Below are 23,384 nucleotides of genomic sequence, written 5' to 3'. Positions count from 1 at the left end.
ATCATCCTAAAATTCCTGCTGTTCAGGAACCTGGATAATTGCTGCCTGGATTTTTTTTAGTAACAAACCGTAGGTGTATTTAGGGGGCAGACAGAATTTAAAAGGTTGCTGTCTGTTACCTATTAGGCTAGATCCTATGAAATTGCCAATAATTGACCATTTTGACCAGTAAAAATTATAATTTCGTACAGTTCAGCCTAAATCAGTGTTTTAGTTGACTGGTTCTTTTAAGATTTTATACTGTAATCTAGTAAAATTATATGTAGGCTTGGATGTAAATTAGATGTAGGCTAAGCAATCAAGCAGTTTGGCTTTTAACTACAGAGACTGTTGCTTTTAAAAGCAGTTGCTATGCTGCATTCTCCATTTGTTAATCAGATGTCTCTCGGATACCTACTGTGTACCAGGTACTGTATCAGCCAGCAGGGACACAGAATGAAAAGGATGGCCCCATGTGGGATCCTGCAGTCTACTGGGGAAGCAGAAGTCTGGGCAGTCACAAAATAAGGGACAGTTGCTGTCATGGGACTGTGTACCAAAATGGGGTGGGATCCCAAAGGAAGTTGGGGTCTCACTGGGTCTGGAGGAGCTGGGGATGACTTTACACAGGAAGGTACTTCTCAGCAGAGACTGAATGCCTTGGTCAGGGCACAGTGGGAGAAGGGAGGGTCCCAGGCAGAGATGGTGGCAGTGAAATGAGAAACAGAGCCATCTCACATGTTGGGAAGAGAATTTGTCAGCTAATCAGGAGTGCATTAAAGTTAACGTAGGAAATCAAGACAGTGACAAATGAACCATATGTACCTTAAACATTTTGTCTAACTTAAAACGTAAAATTTACACTGACTGGTCGATATTTTGGTATAGGACTCTAAGCTTTTCTTTGTTTTGGGTTCCTTGATTCCTGTGCAGAGTATATCCATAACACTTTCCAGTTTGTACAGGTTCTGTACAGTTTGTACAGAGTCTGTACAGGTTTGGACACCCACAAAGTGATGTTTGCAGAATCCTGTAGATTTTGACTGTGTTTCTCTAACCTTCTAGAGCTGCCACCCCTCCTCTGGATCCAACAGCAGTATTGTTTTAGCTTGCCTTTGATCACTTTAAGTTCCACATATCATTCAGCTTTATAAAAAAAAAAAAGTAGGGATCCCTGGGTGGCGCAGTGGTTTAGCGCCTGCCTTTGGCCCAGGGCGCGATCCTGGAGACCCGGGATCGAATCCCACGTCAGGCTCCCGGTGCATGGAGCCTGCTTCTCCCTCTGCCTGTGTCTCTGCCTCTCTCTCTCTCTCTCTGTGACTATCATAAAATAAATAAAAATTAAAAAAAAAATTTTATAAAAAAAAAAAAAAAGTAGTTTGTTTTTAAGTCCCATCTCATTGATGTGTAAGACATTTAGTTTGTGTAATGATGAATAACAGGTGCAGCTGGCACAGAGCAACTGGGAGCACACTCCTGAGCCTGGAAGTGTGCCCTGGGGCTGACTGTGGCCACCAGAGCCATTCCCTGCCAGAGCCACACCCGGGGACTGTCAGCTGTGGAGGAGCGGGGAGTGTCGGTTGGTGTGTTTGGTAAAGAGAGTTGAGAGAGTCAGTTCACCTCCTGTGTTGTTGAGGGAACTTCCCCTGTATTTATAGTCTGAAAGTCAGTGGTCAGAGATCCCAGCACTGGGTAGGCCATGCAGAGGTTTTGTTCTGCTGGTAACAGCGAGCCAGTGAAGAATTCCCAGTGGACAGGAGACAGGTGGTGTGAGAGAGCCCCTGCTGGCAGCATGTGGAGGGATGGGTGAGAAGAGCAAGGCCAGGACTTGAAGCCCAGGAACCTGCGGTAGTGAGAAGCAGGAGTCAGGTGCTAGCCAGGGCGGTGGGAGCAGAGATGGAGGGAGGGGGCGGATTTGGAAGGAGATTTAGGACTTGGCAGTTGACTACAGATAAGAGAACGAGACAGACCCCAAAGGACTCCCAGCTTTCTGTCTGGGCCCACAGCACGGGCCTGAGCCAGTGGGATGGGATTCACCCAGAGGGAGGGCTGATTTGAGAGGAAGACCTACGTGTAGCCACCAGGTGGAGACATTGATTGTTAATAGTTCTCTTTCTGTAGAAACTTGGGTGGGCAGGAGATACTTTATTGATTTTAAATCTTCTCTCTCAGGCAGATCAGCGGTTTGTATGGAATGGTCATCTTCTAAGAGAATTTTCTGCTCAGCCAGAGGTAATGGACACTACATAAAACCTGCTTATTTGTTACAATCCAGGTTCTACTTGGATACATATGTAAAATGGCTGCCTAATCACCTGGGATTTTGGTAAATTAGTCTGATTTAACTCAGTTTATAACTTACAAAGCTTGGATAGGTCTCCCCCCTCGCATTGTTCTGAAGAAGCCCAGTTTTACTCTCATCTTCTATAGAAGCCTTAAAAAAATACTTATGTAAAAATACATTGCTTTCTGTGAGTAAGAGAGGATGGATTTTGGTGGGTGAGTAGTGGGGAAATCAGGGGCCCCAGGAGGTCCCCGGGCAAGTGCAGAGTTCTGAATTTGTCTTGAGTCACCCAGGAGAGACATGTGTGGATGTCATCTCCCGCTGTCCTTAGTTTGTACAAATGTGGGGTGAACAGGGACACCCAGCCGGGAAGCATTACATATTGAATCTAGTTACATAGATTTGCCTCGGGTCTTTATTTCTCGTCATTTGCTTTGCTTTGCTTTTGAAAAAGGAGTTTGAGCTGCAGACAGCACAGGTGTTTCTTTTCCCTGAATCAGTGGAATTGTTATAGGCAAAGTCTGACAGGGAGGGAGGTAGAAGTTTGGCAGCTTCATGCAGTTTTATTAGTGTTCCAAGACCTGAATATGTAAGCCCAAATGATGGTATCACATGCTTAAACTGTTTTTTAATTGGAAAGACAAGGGTACATTAGAGACATTTTAAAAAAATAAAGTTAACCATAAGCTTGATACCTCATTGTATTTGTATGTTGCCTCCATAACGCACAAATATTTTTATAGAGTATAAAACTGTTTTATGCTGCACCTTTTATTTTAGGACCATATATATTCCTTTTTTTTTTTTTTGTTTTTTTTTAAGGACCATATGTATTCCTAAATGTAATGTCTCTCTTCATTTCAGGTCCATCGGTTTGCTCTTCCAGTATTACATGGCTGTATCCTTACATAGTATCACTCTTTAGTTATCTGGCAGTCTTTAATTCAGTTTTAGTATGAGGCAGGTTTAGGAACAACCTCAGTTGTATGAGGAGAGTGTTTTTTGAATTAATAGAAATTGCTTTTGATAATAAATCATACCTATTAACAGAAAATCTTAGAATACTGAGGGATGCTGGGGTGGCTCAGTGGTTGAGCATCTGCCTTGGGTTCAGGGCGTGATCCTGGAGTCCTGGGATTGAGTCCCACATGGGTCTGTCTCCCTGCATGGAGCCTGCTTCTCTCTCTGCCTGTGTCTCTGCCTCTCTCATGAATCAGTAAATTAAAAATCTTTAAAAAAAATCTTAGAATACTGGTAATAAGTGACCTCCCCCCCCTTTTTTTAAATGAACTCTTGAGATAAAATTATTCTCTCTGTTCAAGAGTTCTGGCGCTGATAGTTTAAAGAAGGAATATGCAGACTGTGTTTTGTCTTTTATTAGACTTTGTACCAATAAACAAGAGTAGTTTGAACCTGGCTATTGAAATGAAAACTTTCCCTTTCCCTTAAAGTAGTTAGATTCACAAACTGGGGTGACCTGGAGAGGAGAATTGAAATTAAAAATCGTATTTGTCATTTGAAATAACCACAGAACAAAATGAGAATAGATGGTACACAAAGATGTCTACCAGTATGCAGGAAAGTCTGTACCAATGCAAATAGTCATCGTCTAATTGTAAGTTCATTTAAATAATTTATCATAGACATTATTCTAGAAACAGGGAAGCAGAGTGAGCTGGCTGATAGGAGACAGGTAGCTGATGAGCACCTGTAATCAGCACTGTGCTGTTCCTGCAGAAACAGAGGCAATCTTTGTATGTCACATACCCCCAAGAAGCTTATTATGGAAACAGTGTGTGATTTATTTGTTCATTATGTTAATATGATTTCTTTAAATTACATTATTCTTGTTATACCTAAAAGCAAAGAAATATGGAGGGGAAACATCTTTCATAGAAACACTGGGGATAAAAGCTCTTGTTTATCCTGTGTCTCCCTCCCCTTCCTGGAATATTTTTGAGTTCCCCTAAGACTAAAATAAGCAATGAATTTAGGTGGTGCTTTAAGAGGTTTGGGCCAATTATGCATGTTTATGTGTTTGTTTCCAAAATGAAATTGTGAATGGACTGTAATTAAATGAGTTACGGAACAGTTTGTCTTGGAGATTTTAGAAACAGCCTATCCATTCGTTTAGCTTTAAATCTAAAGTTTTAGGGCAGCCCTGGTGGCTCAGCGGTTTAGCGCCACCTTCTGCCCAGGGCGTGATCCTGGAGACCCGGGATGGAGTCCCACGTCAGGCTCCCTGCATGGAGCCTGCTTCTCCCTCTGCCTGTGTCTCTGTGCCTCTCTCCCTCTGTCTCTCATGAATAAATAAATTTTAAAAAAAATCTAAAGCTTTAAATAAGCCTCTGGTTAACATAGTTACATAGTTTCAGTGTTTGGTGTGTATACAGAGAATGAAAAAGAACAGGCCTTGAGGCAGGAGCATGCTGGGGCAGCCAGGGTAGACAGGGAGAAGTGGGAGCCACTGCAGGGAAGGACCCGGTCTAGGTTATGCAGGGCCTTTGTGGACTTTGTACTGTAACTGTAGTGAGAAACTGGGGATCCGGGTAGAGGATTGGCATGGTAGGTAAGACAGGATCACTGACAGTAGTGTGGAGAACAGGCCAGAGGAGAACATGAGATAATATAAGGACTAATTAGAGGCAGTTGCACTAATCCATGTGTGAGAAGCAGTGGTGCCTGGGGCCAGGATGGTAACAGTGATGGTGGTAGAAATGGTCTGGTTCCAGACTTGTCTTGAGGGTAGACTTTGTAGACTTTTCTGACAAATTGTACCTGGGTTACGAAAGAAGGGGATTTAGTATGAATCTAAGGTTTCTGGCTGGGGTAGGTAGAAGGAAGCCATCCATTGACATGCAGAAAAGTCTGGAGGTGGGAGTAGGGCCAGAATATCCAGAGTTCCACTGGACTTGCTAAGCTTGAGATTTCTCTAACTTCCAAGTAGAGATGTCACTGAAGCAGATGGAGTAATGCGGTGGGAGTTTACAAGGGAAGGTCATGTTACGGTATAAACTTGAGAGTCTTCTAGGCACAGATGGCATTTAAAGCCACGAAGCTGATGAACTCCTCAAAGGAAGGAATGCGTCTAGAGAAAAGAAAAGGCCTGGAGAGAGAAGATGGCCTAAAATGGAGTTCTAGATGATGAAGAAATGCTAGAGCCACAGACTGTTGGACTCAGTGAGGACAAAGTGGGAGAACCAGTGTGAGTGAACTGAAAGGACAGGAGAAATGAAGATGAACCAGCAAAAGGCAGTGAGGAAGAGGGGAAGCACCCAAGTGAAAGTGGTGTCCCACAAGCAAATGAAAAGACTGTTTGAAGGCACAGGGGGTAATCAGCTGGTAAGCTTCTGGTTGGCTAAATGTGAGCATTCGAGAAGGAGGTTAGGTACCTGCTCCCCTGCTTTTCCTCCCGAAATGAGGGATATCACTGATGAGAGGGATTCGCAGAAGGGGAGAGCACAGTATCCTTGAGTGTGTGACAGGTAGAGTCTAGTGCTCAGGTCCTCCTCCGCCAGGAAGAGAAGCAGACACATGGATGTGGATACTGGCTGGTATATGGGGATGGCTTTTATTTCCACAGAGGAACAGGAGACAATGTCAGTTGGGTGAGTGGGATGAGGGAGGAGGTGTGTTGGAGGTTGAGAAGGTGTGGCATGGGCAATGAGTGGCATAACGCCATTGATAAAGACCAGAACTAAATATATTTACATGGTAAAAGTTAGATCATGGTGAGGAATGCTGTATGGTTTTTATTTTCTTCTTGTTCCTTCCATGCCTTCTGGATTCTCTGAAGTGTATGTATATCTGTCCTGTCATCAGAGGAAATGATTCAGAAAGCAGTCATTCATATTCTATGCTATACTTAATGTAATGGGTGAATGAATGAATAAATACTGCCTTGGATTCTGCTCTGGCACTGGGTTTTAAAGAAAAATGAATTGGGAGTTCAGGATGAATCATTAAGTCTGATGATAGTAGGTCAAAGAGAGGGATGAATCATTAGAAATTCATATTGCTGGTGTCCTTCAGTACCATCATTTTGAAAATGATTTGGCATTCTCTTGTGAATTTACCAGAACTTCCCCTATGCACGCCCAGTATGTTTATACCAGGGCAGGTTTGCAAGAGTATTCACAGCACCACCATTGGATGGAACTAAGGACTTAAGTTCCATCAGGGCTCTCGAGGTATAGTTAGGGCTCTCGAGGTATAGTCTTTGCAGATGGTAGCACTGAGGACAGGTGGCCTACTGGCTGTGCAGTCCAAGCATGAATCTTAAGAACTTACTGGTGGAAATAAACAAGGACTGAAATTTATCAAGAATGTGGTGCTGTTTTTATAAAACCTAATGCATAAGCAAGCCATACGTTTTTAAGTCATGTTTGCATATGGTGAAATTAAGGCAGGAATGTGGTCTCCTGAGAATAGTGTTACTTCTGGGTAAGAAGTCACTTGGACAGAATGGGAAAATAACATAAGTAGATTCAGGGTTTTGGTACTGTTCTGAAGTTGGATGGTAGATTCATAGATATGTAATTTATTAGGCTATTAGGCTGTATAATGGATGAATCAAGCTGCGTTAAAAAATGTTACATATAAAAAATATGCATAGGGCAATCCCAAACAAATGAAGAAGGAAGAAAGATAATAAGGCCATTGAGACAATGAAAGAAACCTGTCTTTCTTTTTTTTTTTTTTTTAGATTTTATTTATTTATTCATGAGAGACACAGAGAGAATGAGAGAGAGAGAGAGAGAGAGAGGCAGAGGCACAGGCAGAGGGAGAAGCAGGCTCCATGCAGGGAGCCCGACGTGGGACTCGGTTCTAGGTCTCCAGGATCACACCCTGGGCTGGAGGCGGCGCTAAACCGCTTAGCCACCCTGGCTGCCCAAAACCTCTCTGTTATGGTATCAAGCATTGGTAAACATGAAAAGTCAAAGTAATTCTTAAGAGAATTTGGCATTTTCTAATAAAATCCGGTGATGAATATACTCCATGACCTTGCAGTCTTAACTCCTTAGAGCCACTTCCTGATGTCTATGTGCGGAGATCTTTGTTTGTAGCACTTTTATGCTAGCAAAAACTGGAGCCAACCTGGACAGTAGGCTGGACGAACTAGTGCGGCCACAGTGGATAGAATACAGCTACAGCAGCAAGTGAGCCCCAGCCCCATATTGTTGAACACACAGAGCAAGCCCAAAGACATACACAGGATAATTCCATTTATGTAAAAAAGGTAAACTGTTGAGTCTAAACAGATTGCTCAGTGGCAAAACTAGAAATACAAGCAAGGGAGTCGTGTACTGATTGGCTAGTGGTCTGCACTTGGAGGGCAGCAGGGGGGGCTAGATGCAGAGGAGTGACTGCTCTGGGTGCTTCAGAGGTGCTAGGGGTGCGCGTGTAGGTGAATGTGAGAGCAGGTTTAATGATTTTTGTTATGATTAGTCATATGTAACTGAAACTGGCCATTTTAACCAATTCTGAGTGTATAGCTTAGTAAGTGGCATCTCTTTCCTAACATCATACGAAGAGCATCAAACCATCTCCCTCTCCCCAATCAGAAATTCTCCATCTGGGAAGCAATAGCTCCCCAGACAGGACTCTCTTTGTAAATATTTAGATACATTGTGTATTCTTTTCCGATTATTATATTTTCTAATAACATCGTTTTAATGTAAGAGGTTTGTATCTCTGTAGGCTTCTGCAACCCTTTATTCTGGCATGAGGTGGTGAGAAGCCTGTGTCCTGAGGGTTCGTTACGATAGAGCTCCTGAGCTGTAGTGAGCCAGTGCAAAGCACTTATTGTTACAGTCATTAGGGAGATAATTTTATATCAAGAAAAGCTTTTGAGGGAGATACCTTTTTTTTTTTTTTTTTTTCATATTCAGTTTCACTTTTCCTGTTTCAAGAAAAAAGAATCAAAATTTGTTTCTGGATAATCCTGAATTCACAGTTTGATCTGTAAATCTTCATATGCATTCCAACTGTTTTGGTTAATTTATATTTGTAATTATGCATATGATATATTTATGTGTGTGTGTGTGTGTTTGTTTTAATTGCAGTAGCCTAGTACCCCCCCCCCCCTTTTCCATTTCTTACTTGGAGGCAAAACTATTTTAAATTTATGTTTTCATTTAAAGGAGGGTTTTTTGGTAATGTGGGTAATATTTTACTTTTAGAAAGTGCTTGAGGATAGCAGGGAAAGGAAATCATATTTTAAAAAAATTTTTCGTTTTTTGAGAGCACAGGTAGGGGGAAGGGCAGAGGGAGGAACCCAAAAAGATGATACATTCTTGGTCCATTTTTTTCCTAAGGACGGAGTCATTCTTGCTAGAGTACATTTTCAAATGTAATCTGGAAATAATACCTATGATGTTTATAAATGTTATATTTTTCTTAATGTATCTAAGTTATTACTATGCACTCATGTTCTATTAATGGAAAATACTTTGATTGGATTCTCATCTCCAGGAGAAGTTGTTTCAGAGCTGGTGTGCGCTATTATGTAAGAGGTGAGATTAATTGTGTCAGTGTGATTCAATATTGGGTTATATCTATGACTAATTAATGTTTTGTCATATGGTGACATGAATGTAACCTTTTGTATTTTATTTGTTCTCATTATCATTTGATAGCCTCACTAAATATTTATCTCCTGCTTCATTATAATAATTAGGTAGGTTTTCTGTGCTTTACTCCAGCTACTGTAGTTACATTGCAAATGTTCATGAGACCCCATAGGCTGCTTCTTACTGCTTTAAGAGAACTCATTCATGTTGTTTGCCGGATGTCTGGAGGCCAGCTGAACTCAGTGTAGTTTCAGTAACCTAAACTCACATCAAAAAGTATTTTCTTTTATTGCTCTTGGGTTTTTTGCATGCATAAAGCTAGATATTTGACTTTATGCCTTCAACTTTAAAGATTTTCGTTTTGAGCATTTACTAGGGTTTGTACTAGTAACATGCTAATTTGCTTAAACCATGCTTTTAAAATCTGCCTTAAAAATTACTGGCATTCTGAAAAGGAGATTTTTCTTAACTTTTTCTTTTTTCTTTTCTTTTCTCTTTTCTTGTCCTTCTGCCAGAAAATCAGAATAAAATCCTGTGGGCCATATATATCAGAATAAAATCCTGTGGGCCATTAGAGAAATTGTAGAAGTTTTAGGCCACAAAGTTGTAAAGGTTATTCCCTTATTACAGGTAGTATAGGCAAAAGAAGAAAGGCATTTAGTAAGGGACATGGTCAAAATCATACGACCAGAATTGGAGTTAGCTCCTTCATAACTAGATTTTCTTGGATGGAGACATATTTTTAATTAAAGCTTTTGAATAGATAATAGGTTCACATAGTTCAGGTATCAAGAAATATAAAGAGATAGGCAATAAAAAATATTTCTCATCTTTGAGCCCATCTGCTGCATCTTAACTTCCCTAGCAGCTGATCAGTTGTTAGCTTCTTATTTATCCTTCTGGATCATTTTTATACTGTTAGAGTTGTGTGTGCCACCCCCCCCCCCCACTTTTGTAGGCATTGGTTGTATACTCTGCATATTTTCTTGCCCCTTGATTTTTCTTGTTTTTAAAATTTCCTATACCTTGGAAATCATTTCGTAAAGGTCTGCCTCCCCTCCCCCTGGCCACCCCCTTCCCAGCACCCCCACCCCCACCAGTCTCATTCTCACTTCTAAAAATATTCCTTAATGAGAATTACGGAAAGAACCAAGTATAGGATGATTCTGACAAGTAATTTTAGAAGGTATTGAGAAAGCATTTCCTTGCTGATTGGACTCAGTAATCTTGTCCCTGTCACTGTTAACCACCGACCTCACCTAAAAGTGTTATGTTTGAGAAATAATTTGAGGTGGTTAAAAATAAAATCTATTGACTTCTTTAGATAATGTGGTCATTTGAGTCAGGGACTAGCTTGAAAGTTGCCTTTGCCAGCTTTTTTTTTTTTTCCCCCCCACTTTATTTATTTATTTATTTATTTATTTATTTATTTATTTATTTTTAATTGGTGTTCAATTTACCAACATACAGAATAACCCCCAGTGCCCGTCACCCAATCACTCCCACCCCCCGCCCTCCTCCCCTTCTACCACCCCTAGTTCGTTTCCCAGAGTTAGCAGTCTTTACGTTATGTCTCCCTTTCTGATATTTCCCACACATTTCTTCTCCCTTCCCTTATATTCCCATTTCACTATTATTTATATTCCCCACATGAATGAGAACATATAATGTTTGTCCTTCTCCGACTGACTTACTTCACTCAGCATTTGCCAGCTTTTTGTTGTACAAATAGACTTTATGAACAGGATTGTAGAGGATTGCTTCAGATAATTGAAAAGACTAATGAGTGTCAGGACTAAAACACTAGAGCAGTGCTTTTCAAACTAGGCTTTGTGGGTATGTTCATGGAGTTATGGGAATTCTAGGATTATAAAGTTTTTGTGCTCTTATTTTGATAATTAAAATCATTGTAAACATCTGCTGGCCCATTTGCATTATTATAACAAAATACTGTTGCCGTGACAACCAATATTTACATTTAATACTGTGCTTAATGGTTTTGACTTTCAAAATAGTATTTTTCAAATTGGGATCCATGGGCATACTCTCAGGGGTCCTTGAGAATTGCATTTTTCTTGAAAATATTCCTCAAGTTTGAGAAACACTGTTTTAGAGGAATTGTGTATGTGTAAATAATTGATATATTAGGGGATCCCTGGGTGGCGCAGCGGTTTGGCGCCTGCCTTTGGCCCAGGGCGCGATCCTGGAGACCCGGGATCGAATCCCACGTCGGGCTCCCGGTGCATGGAGCCTGCTTCTCCCTCTGCCTGTGTCTCTGCCTCTCTCTCTCTCACTGTGTGCCTATCATAAATAAATAAAAAAAAAATAAAAAAATAAAACTTTAAAAAAAAAAAATAATAATTGATATATTAAATAGCAGCCAACGTCATCTGATTATTAATTGATCCTTACTATGCTCCTGTAAGCCTGTTGCAGTGAGTGAGCTCCTGTTAGCTTTCTGATGATGTATGCATTTGTCTGAAATTTATTTTTACAAGTACTTTTCCACTAACTTGAACTCACTTAATTCTTTCCAAGTTAAACTAAATTAGTGAGCTTCTGATGTGTTTCTCATATAATAAATATAGTTAACTTTAACTTTTTTTCAATTTAGGAATTGATTCTGAAGGTCATGCAGCTAACTTTGTAGAAACAGAACAAATTGTGCACTACAATGGAAGCAGGGCTTCATTCGTACAGGTGGGTGGATGTGTCTGTCCTGTTGTTGAGATTTCCCTCCTCTTCCCTGCTTTTTAAAGTAAGGCCATTGTCTACGATGTGGGAAAAGTCCCCTCAGAACAAAGCTACTCTGTTAACCTGGCTCTTACCTGCCCATATTTCCTGCCCTTGAATTAATTAAATCCCTTGGGAGAGGGGAGGGGAGGGGAGGAGGTCCAAGAGTGGTGGAGGTGCAGCCACCTATCCACTTCACCCTCTCCACTTCTTCAAGGCAGTGGTGACGGGACAGAAGCCAGCTTGTGATGGCTTTACCTGCCCTGCCCTTCTTTGTGGGACAGTGTGTCTCTTGTTGCCTCCTTTCAAAGTTGTGGATTACTTGCTGCTCCAGAGCAGTAGTGGCTCAGCATATTTATAAATTTTTTAACATACTCATTTGAGAATGAATAAAGCAGTTTTCTAGTTTCATCATAATACCACATTACATAACAGACATAACTTACCAAGTTTTACTTGTAGATAAGTTGATTTATTTTGGAGTTTAGGGGAAACACAGAACCATTTACTACCCAAGTAGTAAACATGTATATAAAATCAGGAGGAAAAAGTCCTTTCCAAATGTATTCCCATAAAATATGAACTTTTGGAGTAGGTACACCCAGATACCTTTCATAGAGATAGTAGGTTGTATTTTTTCTTTGTAGTCAGTGATACACACCCACAACCATACCTAACAGTAAGCAAGCTGAGAAAAACAAGTTTATGTGTATGTTTCTTTTTATATTTCTCTTTTCTTTTAGACTCGAGGGTCAATACCAGTTTTCTGGTCTCAAAGACCAAACCTCAAGTACAAACCGCAGCCACTGATCAACAAAGTAGCGAATCATGTGAGTATCTTCTGTGTTTTTTTCATTAGCTAAAAATAGCTTAATGGCATTATAGTTTGCACATTAAACATGTAGTTATTCCTCACAAGTCAGAATCCAGCATCTGCAGCCATTCTCCTTGGTCTTAGCACCTAGTGAACCTCTGACCCAAAGGCTGTAGAGATGCCATGTTGGAAATGCAGAAAGCTAGCGGTTGATCACACGTTTGGCAATTTCAGATTTTATTTTATTTATTTATTTTTTTAAAGATTTTATTTATTTATTCATGATAGTCACACAGAGAGAGACAGAGGCAGAGACACAGGCAGAGGGAGAAGCAGGCTCCACGCAGGGAGCCCGACGTGGGATTCGATCCTGGGTCTCCAGGATTGCGCCCTGGGCCAAAGGCAGGCGCCAAACCGCTGCGCCACCCAGGGATCCCGCAATTTCAGATTTTAGAGATCTCGTAGCTTTGCAGCTTCATACCATTTACAGTCTTTAGTGTATTCTCTTTGAGGTCATGTTCAGAATTAAAGTATGGTATTGTAGCTCAGAATAGAATGGCTTATAATGGTTGTTTACTATGTGGTATTCAGAACATCTAGAAGACCTGGTCCCAATCCTAGTGTCAGTCTCTTGAATATACAAACAGGATGTTTAAGGAGATACTTTAAAAGATTTTTAAAATACTCTTATAGTGTAATCTGGTAAAGTGTAAAAACTCTTTTCTCTTTCTAGATGGATGGTTTCCAAAGGCATTTTGATTCACAAGTAATTATTTATGGAAAACAAGTAATAATCAATCTGGTATGTTTCTTACATGTTTCTTGGGGGAACAAAACAAAAAACTAAGTTAAAAAAATATAACATTTACTATTTTAACTATTTTTAAAGTGGCATTATTAATGTATTTTACCATGTCGTGCAGCTGTCACCATTGACCATTTCCAGAACTTTTCATCATACCAAACAGAAACTCAGTGTCCACTAAACAATAACTTCCTATTATCCTTCTCAGCTCAGCCCCTGGTAACTATTCTACTTTCTTATCTATATAAATTTTCCTATTCTAGGTTCCCCCCCATAGGGGATCATATAATACTGATTCCTTTGGGTCTTGCTTATTTCACCAAGCTTAATGTTTTTAAGATCTATCCATATTACAGCATCAAAATTTCCTTTTTTTTTTTTCTTGAAGACTGAATAACATTCGATTGTAGATACCTTATTTTGTTTATCCATTTATCTGTTGATGGACATGGGGTTGTTTACACATTTTAGTTACTGTGAATAATGCTGCTCTGAACATTGGTGTTTGGGTATCCATTTGAGTCCCTGCTTTCAGTTCTTTTAGGGCTGTAATTAGAAGTTGAATTGCTGGATCATATGGTGATTCTAGGTTTTAACTTTTTAAGGAACCACTCTACTGTTTTTCACAGTGGCTGCATTTTACATTCCCATCAGCAGTGCACCAGAGTTCTACTTTCTCCACATCCTCACCAGCGCTTGTTATTTTCAGGATTTGTTTTGTTTTGTTTTTTGATTATAGCCATCTTTATGGGGGTGGAGTGGTATGTCGTAGTTTTGATTTACTTTTTTTTTTTAAGATTTTAGTTACCCATTCATGAGAGACACAGAGAGAGAGGCAGAGACTAGGCAGAGGGAGAAGCAGGCTCCCTGCAGAGATCCCGATGCAGGACTCGATCCCAGGACTCCAGGATCACGCCCTGAGCCAAAGGCTCAACTGCTGAAATTTTTTTTGTAGTTCAGTTTTTTGATTACCTTCTCATTTTCTTTTGTGTATATTCTACAGATATTTTCTTTTTGGTTGCCGTGAGGATTACCTGTAATATTGTAAAGTTTATAATATTTAATTTGAATTGATGCCAACCTAACTTCAGTTTGCATACAAAAACTTGACTCCTATAAAGCTTTGTCCCTCCCCTTTATGTTATTAATGTCACAAATTATATCTTTATACATTTTGTTCCCAGTAACATAGATTAATATTTATTCCTTTTTTAAAATTTAAATTCAATTTGCCAACCGACAGTATAATACCCAGTGCTCATCCTATCAAGTGCCCTCCTTAGTGCCTGTCACCCAGTGACCCCATCCCCCTACCCACCTCCCCTTCTGCAACTCTTTGTTTCCCAGAGTTAGGAGTCTCTCAGGGTTTGTCTTCCTTTCTGATTTTTCCCTACTCAGTTTCCCTCCTTTCCCTTATAGTCCCTTTCACTACTCCTTATGTTCTGCGTATGAGTGAAGCCATATGATGATTGTCTTTCTCCGATTGACTTGTTTTACTCAGCAGAATACCCTCCAGTTCCATCTATGTCGAAGCAAATCATGAGTATTCATCTCTTCTGATGGCTGAGTAATATCCCATTGTATATATATACCACATGTTCTTTATCCATTCATCTGTTGAAGGACATTGTGGCTCCTTCTGTAGTTTGGCTATTGTGGATATTGCTGCTATAAACATTGGGGTGCAGGTGTCCTGGTGTTTCACTGCATCAATATCTTTAGGGTAAATACCAGTAGTGCAATTGTGGGTCATAGGGTAGCTCTATTTTTAATTTCTTGAGGAACATCCATACCGTTTTCCAGAGTGGCTGTACCAGTTTGCAATTCCTGCCAACAGTACAAGAGGGTTCCCCTTTCTCCACATCCTCTCCAACATTTGTTGTTTCTGTCTTGTTAATTTTAGCCATTCTTACTTGTGTGAGGTGGTATCTCATTGTGGTTTTGATTTATATTTCCCTGAGGTTTATAGTTTCTTAGATGCATTTGACTTCTGAGTCCCATAGATTATAAAAAATAAAAATGGAGGTATAGATCAAGATTACAGGAATGCTGCCTTTTATATTAGCCTGTGTCTTGTATTTACCTTTATAGGAGATCTAAATATCTTCGTGTGGCTTTAGGTTGCTTTATAGCATTCTTTCATTTCAACCTGAAGGACCCCTGTTAGTTTTTCTTGTAGGGCAGGCCCAGTGATAATGAGCTCTCTCTGCTTTTGTTTATCCAAGAGTGTCTTAATTTCTTTCTCATTTTTGACAATTTTTCCAGATACAGAATTTTTGGTTTAGGCTTCTTTTCTTTCAGTACTTTACATATATCAGTCCATTGCTTTCTGGCCTCCAAGGCTTCTGAGGAGAAATTGGCCTATAATCCTGTTGAGAATACTTTGTATGTATTCCCTCTTGTTGCTTTCAAGATCCTCTCTTTGTCTTTTGGTAGTTTGATTATAATGTACTTGGCGTGGGTTTCTTTTATCATCCTTGGAATTGAGTGATCTTCTTGGATTTGAAGATTTATGTTTTTCATCAAATTTGGGAAGTTTGGGGCCATTTTTTTCTTTAAAATAGGTCTCCAGCTCCTTCTCTCTTTTCCTTCTGGGACACCTGGAATGAACGTATTGTCCCCTGGTTGTGTCCCAGATGTTCTCTGAGGTTCTGTTCACTTTTCCTCATTCATTTTTTCTTTCTGCTCCTCAGACTTGAGCAGCTTCTCATTTGTCTTGTCTCCAAGTGCTGATTCATTTTTCTTCCTGCACAGATGTGTTCTTGAACTCTTCTAGTGAATGTTTAATTTCTGTTTTGCATTTTCAACTCCAGACTTACTGTTTAGTTCCTTTGAATGATTTTTGTTTGTTTGCTGATGATTTTATTTGTTCATGTACCGTTTTCTTGGTTTCCTTTTGAACCTTGTGTTTTCCTCTAGCTCTGAGCATATTTAAGACACTTGTTTGAAACTTTTTTTCTCGTAAATCTTCTACAGGGATGTTTTTTGTCAGTTTATCCTTCTCCACTGAATAAGCCTTGTTTTCCAATCTTTTGTTTGTATTCCTTCATTTTTTTTTTTTTAAGATTTTTTTTCTATTCATAAGAGACACAGAGAGGGAGGCAGAGACACAGGCAGAGGGAAAAGCAGGCTCCATGCAGGGATCCTGATGTGGGATTAGATCCTGGGACTCCAGGATCACACCCTGGCCCGGCCCGAAGGCAGGCACTAAACTGCTGAGCCACCCAGGGATCCCAGTATTTTTATTGTTGAAAATTGGGCATTCTGTGATTTAATGTGGTAGCTAGGGAAGTCAGATTCTCCTTTGCCAGGGTTTTGCAGTGTTTTTGTTTTGTTTCTATTGTTGAAGGCTGTAGTAATCTATTTGTTTTCAGACATTTCCAAACCATTTTTGAAAAGACTATCCCTTGTTGTGTATGCTGAGTGAGGCCTCTATTCTTTGAGCTCATGTTCAGCTAATGTTTTGAGAGAGATTTCTTTGAATGCCAGGAACTGAAACAGACAGAGGAAAAAAATGAAAAAGAAAGAATAGCCCTATCTTCCAGTCTCTGCAGACTGGTTCTATGCTGGAGCAGTTTTTCACTGGTTTAGCCGGGCTCGCTTGAGCAGAGGTGTCAGCCTGAGGGTGAGGGCTCTGGATATTCTCAGGGCTTTCTGATGTGCCTCTTGCCTGGGTTTGCATGTGGATTTCTAAAATCCTCCTTATACCTGACTGCTTTTGAATGTCCTAATTTCCCAAAGAGTATAACCCCAGCTTCTTCTGCAGGCTGTAGATGGTCTATTTTATGGTTTCCAAAGCCCTTGCTTTAGGTAGCTGTTGGTTTATCATCCTCTTGTAGCTGTATGAACAGTGTCCGCTTCTTCTCCTGCTTGTGTTCAGAGTTATGTAAGGCATAGACAAGCCCGTCTTTCAGGTTGGAACAAAACATCCATGATAACTTGCAGAAAAGGTCTGGGGCCCTCTATCCAGTTTGAGGAGGTAAACCGAGAGCCTGATTGCCGCTTCTTAAGACTGAAAGCATCTTAAGATGGGGTGGGGTAAGGGCAAGTAAAAATGTCAAAGAACTGTCTATAGTTTTGAAGATAGCTGCTTTTGGATCAGGCGTTTGTTTGGTTGCTTTAAACCTTTGTTTTCCTGAGCTCCTACAGAGTTGGCTCAGATAACTTCTATTGTTTTCAGTGTTTTGGGAGAGAACAAGAGCTTAGACCTTTCTGGTCCACCATTTTGCTGATGTCATTCTCTCCTTTTAAAAGAAATTAAAGCTGTGGTGTTTTTAATTTTTTACAGGTTAATCAGAAGGGCTCAGAGAAACCACTCGAACAGGCATTTGCAACAATGGTGTCTTCCTTGGCCAGTGGAATGATCAGGTACCTTCCTAGAGATCTTGCAGGTCTCTTCAGGTTAGATGTGCACCTGCATACCCAGCTGTCCCTCCTCATCCACGGGCATCCATTCCCAGACCCCTAGTGGATGCCTGCAGCCGCACCTGGTCCTGAAGCCCCATATAGGCTATGATTTTCCTTAGATACACATACCTGTGATAAAGCTTAGTGTCTAATACAGGCATAGCAGCAGATTAACGGATAATAGAATAATTACAATAGAATAATTAAACCAACATACTATAATAAAGGCTGCGTGAATGTGGTCTCTCTCAAAACATCTTGCTGTACTATAGTTGTGCGTCTTGCGATGATGTGAGGTCATAAATGCCTACGTGATGAAATAAGCTGAATCATGTAGGCAATGACTGACCTGATTTCATGTCAGGAGGAGGATCATCTACTTTCAGACCAAAGTTGACCGCGGGTAACTAAAGCCATGGGCGGTGAACCTGTGGATAAGGGGAGACTACTGTGTACACCAGTACATAGATCTCACCAGACATATGGTGTCACCCACTTTCCAAAAGTCCGCGTCACACTACTTCGTTCTTACAAAAGCCCTGTTGGTACCTGTTCTCGCTAACCCAGAAGAAATCCAAAGATGATTTTTAACTTTTACGAGAAAGTCATTACCACCCTGATGGAGGTCTTTCTTTCACAAGAGCAGAGAGGCCTGTGGCATGAGGCAGACTTTTGGAAAGCAGGGGTGGTCTTTGCTTTAGGCTACTTCAGATCATGAAAAGTTCCATAGGACACACTCTACTTTTGGATAGTAGGAGAAACCTGAGTTATAGTTCAGCTTTTTTGTTTGTTTGTTTTTCAGTACTAGGTCAAAGCATAATTTTGGTGGCTTGAAATTTTTCTCTGGCATAATTTATATTGCAGAATAACTTCTTAACAGTCAGATTTTAATTTGAATTTTGTTGAAGTTTAGTCCCTGGTCAAAATCCCCTCCTTGAGGCTTTGTGTCGCATGGCCAATCGGTCATGAATTTCAGTTCCTTGTGATCATTTGATGTGATCTCTGTGGTCCTGGCCACCACCGGAGTTGAAGAAATTTCCGCTTGCATGGTGGCCTTGTGTGGAGCAGCAGCTTTGCTTCTGTAAGTCACCAGGCTGTAGTTGTAAACCCTGTGTGGCCTTGTCAAAAGAAGGGGAATCTTAAAACATCCAACAGTTGCCCTGTGGAAAGGTGTGAGGTAATGAGTCAGCCTATTTGGAGCATTCTGCAGCAGGAAACTGGGCAGGAGGTGAGGGTGTACTGTGGTAGGAAGTGGTCATAGGCACTGAGGGGGAACTTTCCAAAGAAATGGTGTGGGGTTATTTGGGGAGAAATTTTTTTAACTTATGAAAAATTTTAAACATCCACAAAAATAGAATGATATAATGAACCTTTGGGGAAGAATTTAAGTGTCTTTCATCCAACTCAGAACTCTAACAAATTCATCAGACCCTCTACCCCATGCACACTTCTGCCTCTCTCACAGCAGAACTTTCTTAAACACTCTTCGGAGGACCCAGAGGAGGGTTCCTACCCAAGATGTGCCTCAGAATCCTCAGAGGAACTTAGAATAGCTCTTAGACCTGAAAACTTAGAATCTCTGGGTTTGGAGTCCAGCATGCATACTCTTGAGTGAAGTTTGTTTGCTGGCTGCTGTGTATACCCCTTCATAAGGCCCTTTTTCTGCCCACAGGGTTTCCACAGATACAGTGGTCTCCAGAGTCATCTTGACTTTGTAGCAGCAGCCAACTTTGAGAACTTGCTGCATAGGTCAGAGTTTAGAGTTAGGCCCTAGGTGTTCTGGGGAGCTTGGAGGGCACCCCAGGTCTCACCTAAAGAGTGAAATACCCAGGGCTGTTGTCATTTTCCTTCTGTGAGCTCTAAAGACCATCAGACAGAGGAGCATATTAAAAAAGCATATTTGAATATTTTTTAATTTAGTAAATCCATGTTGTGGCCGAGGGAAAGAATCAGTCTGTTGATTAAAGTGAAATTAAACAGTAGACTTAATTGTCATGTTTCAGATATCTGTTGGACTGATTCATTTTTTAGTTGTTTAATTTAGTTGCTTTGAGTAAATTAAATAAATGAAGTTGGTAGATTGATGAAATGACTCGCAAGAGAGAAAGGCCATATCGTTGCACTTCTGAGGAATGGTGGGCCTCTGCAGCAATGGGAAGTTTTTCTTTTGGGAACTGGATGAGAAAATGAGCCGTACTAGGTAATGTATCACTGAGGGTTGCTTCCTAGAATTTGGAAAGCAGCAGAACTGCTTGACTCTTAGGGTCAGAAGTAAATAATATATTTAAAGTCATTCATTGTCAAAATATAGCTATGTGGTTTGTTCTTAGAAGACACGAGTGTGATTTTAGAAGGATGGACGCCAAGAATCCAAGTGCATGTAGATGCTGGTGATCTGCTTAAGTTCTTCAAGCCAGTCTGGGACTGTAACTTCTGGTGGGAGTACCCCAAAGTGACTGGCACTCTGCCACTCTTGTGGGAGTGGCCTCTCTGGAAATGCTTCCCCTGCTCCCGGTCTTCACTAAGTCTAGCCTTTCTGTTAGCTCTGTTTTTGTACTGATTTCTAAGGAGACCATTCTCTCCTCATTAGTGAGATAACCACTGAGGTGGTAGGAGCCCCTGGACCTGCTTAGAGAAGCCCATGCTCTATTGATGCTCCTTTGGTTTATTGGAGCCACAGGAGTTTTGAGAGGGCAGACACCTCATCTTGAATTTCACTCTGGATCGGAATTGAGGTCTTTCCAGTCCTACTTATGACTTGACTTGGTTCCTGACTCCCTTGACTTTCAGAAACTGGGTCATGGTTTTTTTTTTTCCTCACCTCTCAATCGGCAACATTTTCCAGCTCATGGTAGGACACCTTCACTGTCAGATGTGTTCTAACCTGCAGAATTGGGCCTATTAAATACCAGATAATTAAAAACAACCCATTACAGATTGACGGGAATGTATGTGAGACGTTGCATGTATGTGAGACGTACAGATAGTGATTAAGACAGCACATGTTTTGATTTGTTAAAGAAGGTGATGGGCAGTAAGTAACCAGGGTGGGAGCCATGTTGCCTCTGTTCTTCTGACAAACCTCAGTACAGGTCTGACACTCGTCTAATCCCCTGCAAACGATTTGAGTTCAACCATTTTGAACATTTTAATCGATTTGAAAAATAATAAAAGGGATCCTATTCTTTGTACACGGGGGCAGATAATATACAGTGGCTATTCATTTGGGTAAGGCTACTTTATGTTATATACCTGATTGCTGTACCTGAGCTCACTTCTGCTTTTTGCTGGGCTTCTCTAGTCTTCTTTGAAGGCCTCTAGAAGAACATGTGAAGATAGAAGGGTGTGTGTGTGTGTGTGTGTGTGTTGGTAAAACCCAGAGTGAAGGAGAAGAAATTGGTACACTCAGAGGGAAATTAGCGTATGAACACAGTAGTAGAAGGAAAATGACTCATCTTTGGTCAGTTTCTGCATATCTTTTCTTTCGGTAGATATGTTGCCTTTGACTTCCATAAAGAATGTAAAAACATGAGATGGGATCGACTAAGTATCCTGTTGGATCAGGTAGCAGAAATACAAGATGAACTAAGGTAAGCTATATCACTCCCCCATAGAGGTCCAGGGAAGAGGGTTGTGTGTGTATGCGTCATAGCTGTTACGCCTTATCCAGCACACTTACACGAATGCAGGTCCCTGGGTTGATGGCACTTGTTTGTACCATTAATTTTACTTTTTTCATTAAAAAGATGAAACTTAGTGATTTAAAAATATTTTTAGATTCTTAAAAGCAACCCAACACCAGGTATTTTCACATTTTTGTGAATCAGCTGCCACTCATTTACAAAGCTTTACATAATTGAACTTAGTGTTAGAATTTTATATTCAGTTGTTTTCACTGAACGTTCTAGGATGGGTCTTTTGATATTTTGTCTTTGTAATGATGGTGTGACACGGCTTTCCTATACTCCACTGTGTCATAGTGCAGGCTCTGTTAAATGTTCTTTTTCATATTAGGCATCTGGCTTGTTTTCTTGTCCTACCACAAAAGATTGAGCAGCGGTGAATCACCCTGGGTATATATATTCTTACTTCTGTTAAATTATTTCCTAAAATAAATTCTTGAGAGTAGGATTAATGGTTCAAAGGGTCTGAATAACTTTATGGTACTTTCTGTGCGTGTTTACCCTGTTATTTACCATGTGGGCTCACAGGTTCACGGTCCCCTCTGCATAGGTCAGTCTTCAGTTGTTTTAAAGCCAGAAGAAGGAATCTATAAACCATTCTGTCAAGTTCTGCCTGTGTGTAATTCTAACCCTGGCAGCCCACAGGTATTAAACTAAAACTAACCCTTTTCGTTTTAGTTACATAGTAACATAGTAAAACTTTTCCCTCTAGGCATTTCTCAGTTTTTGAAAATATATTTATATACATATTAAGTAGCCAGCTATAGTAAGTTAAATCTCCTCATTTTTGATGAAGTTTTGTCGCGAGCAGCTAGTGAAGGGGGATTGATGAACATCATTATTCGGCTAGGGTGACACTAGACCTCGGATACTATCAGAGGCGGTGGCTCCTGGGTTTGCCCATTAATTGCTGCCACACAAGAGTGTGAGAAAGGATTGACACCAGGCTCTCTGAGTTCCTGCCTGCTGGGTTCCATCGGGCAGTGGAGCTTTCCACCAGTGACCTGCACACAATTTCTCTGGACGTTTGTCCCAGGGGTTTGAGGGGGAATGGAAAGAATCTGGGCTTTGAGATATGACGCGTCTCATTTTGAAATTTGTTTGCTGCTTTTTTAAAAAATTTATTTTAAGTTATTTATTTATTTATTTATTTATTTATTTATTTATTATTTGAGAGAACATGTTAGCACAAGCAGAGGGAGAGGGACAAGTAGACTCCCCACTGAGCATAGAGCCTGACTTGAGGCTTGGTCTCACCCTAAGATCACGACCTGAGCTGAAGTCAAGAGTCAGATGCTTAACTGACTGAGGCACCCAAGTGCCCCAAAATCTATTTGCTTATTAGCCATATGACCCAGGAGCAAGTTAGTTACCTTCAAACCTTGGTTTCTCCATTTGCAAAGTGGAGATAATATCACTACCTTGTAGACTCAGTATATAGTTTAAGAAATAATATTTGTAAAATACCTAGTATTTATTTTTTAAGTATTCATGGGGTGCCAACGCCTATGTGCACTCATGCATACACGGACACATACCAGCTCCAAATGAACCTCACCAACTCTTCATGAATCTCATGTAGATTTTTAGCATAAACACATTCTGAGTGCTTACTTTTAAGGTCATGATTTTTATTTGGCCCACAGTAAATATGTTATTTCCCTGCCCATTTTGATTTTGGCAAGTAATTGCAATAAAGTTAACATTACCTGGTATTCATTGTGTGCTCTGCCCCATACACTGTACATTGTGCATGATTTTATTCAGACCTTGGAGCAGTGCCACTTCCATTTTGTGGATGAAAAACTTCAGATTTGGAGAGATTGGGGTAATTATTTGAAGTTACAGTTAGTAACTAATGAGATGTCTGAGTAGCTAAGGCTAGCAAACCAGTTGTTTGCTACCAGAGTCCGTGGTGTTCCCTGCTACATTGCATGTTGTCCAGTTTCTGAGCTTATAGAATTATCTGAGGATATTGTTAAAAATTAGGGAAACACAGGGACTGGTGACCATGATTGGCTCCAGTGCAGACATCTGGGTGGTTAAGAAGAGAAAGGGAGGGATCCCTAGGTGGCGCAGCGGTTTGGCGCCTGCCTTTGGCCTAGGG

At 40.5% G+C, this 23,384-nt stretch overlaps 1 protein-coding gene across 1 annotated transcript in view; it reads left to right on the top strand.

The window, feature by feature from the left end:
* The window catches only part of SACM1L (SAC1 like phosphatidylinositide phosphatase), a 59,600-nt gene that overhangs the window by 25,171 nt on the left and 11,045 nt on the right, over positions 1-23,384 (top strand). Inside the window, exons 6-13 of the mRNA XM_038566677.1 lie at positions 2,152-2,211; positions 3,128-3,161; positions 8,677-8,778; positions 11,450-11,535; positions 12,312-12,398; positions 13,116-13,184; positions 17,476-17,555; positions 21,086-21,184. Of these exons, the coding sequence (XP_038422605.1) occupies positions 2,152-2,211; positions 3,128-3,161; positions 8,677-8,778; positions 11,450-11,535; positions 12,312-12,398; positions 13,116-13,184; positions 17,476-17,555; positions 21,086-21,184 (617 nt within the window). The remainder of the gene's footprint in view (positions 1-2,151; positions 2,212-3,127; positions 3,162-8,676; positions 8,779-11,449; positions 11,536-12,311; positions 12,399-13,115; positions 13,185-17,475; positions 17,556-21,085; positions 21,185-23,384) is intronic.

This window comes from Canis lupus, chromosome 20 (genome assembly GCF_011100685.1).
Source record: "Canis lupus familiaris isolate Mischka breed German Shepherd chromosome 20, alternate assembly UU_Cfam_GSD_1.0, whole genome shotgun sequence".
In the NCBI taxonomy this organism is placed as follows: Eukaryota; Metazoa; Chordata; class Mammalia; order Carnivora; family Canidae; genus Canis; species Canis lupus.
The sequence above is the reverse complement of the archived record's forward strand: the minus strand, read 5'-3'. Positions and strand labels throughout refer to the sequence as shown.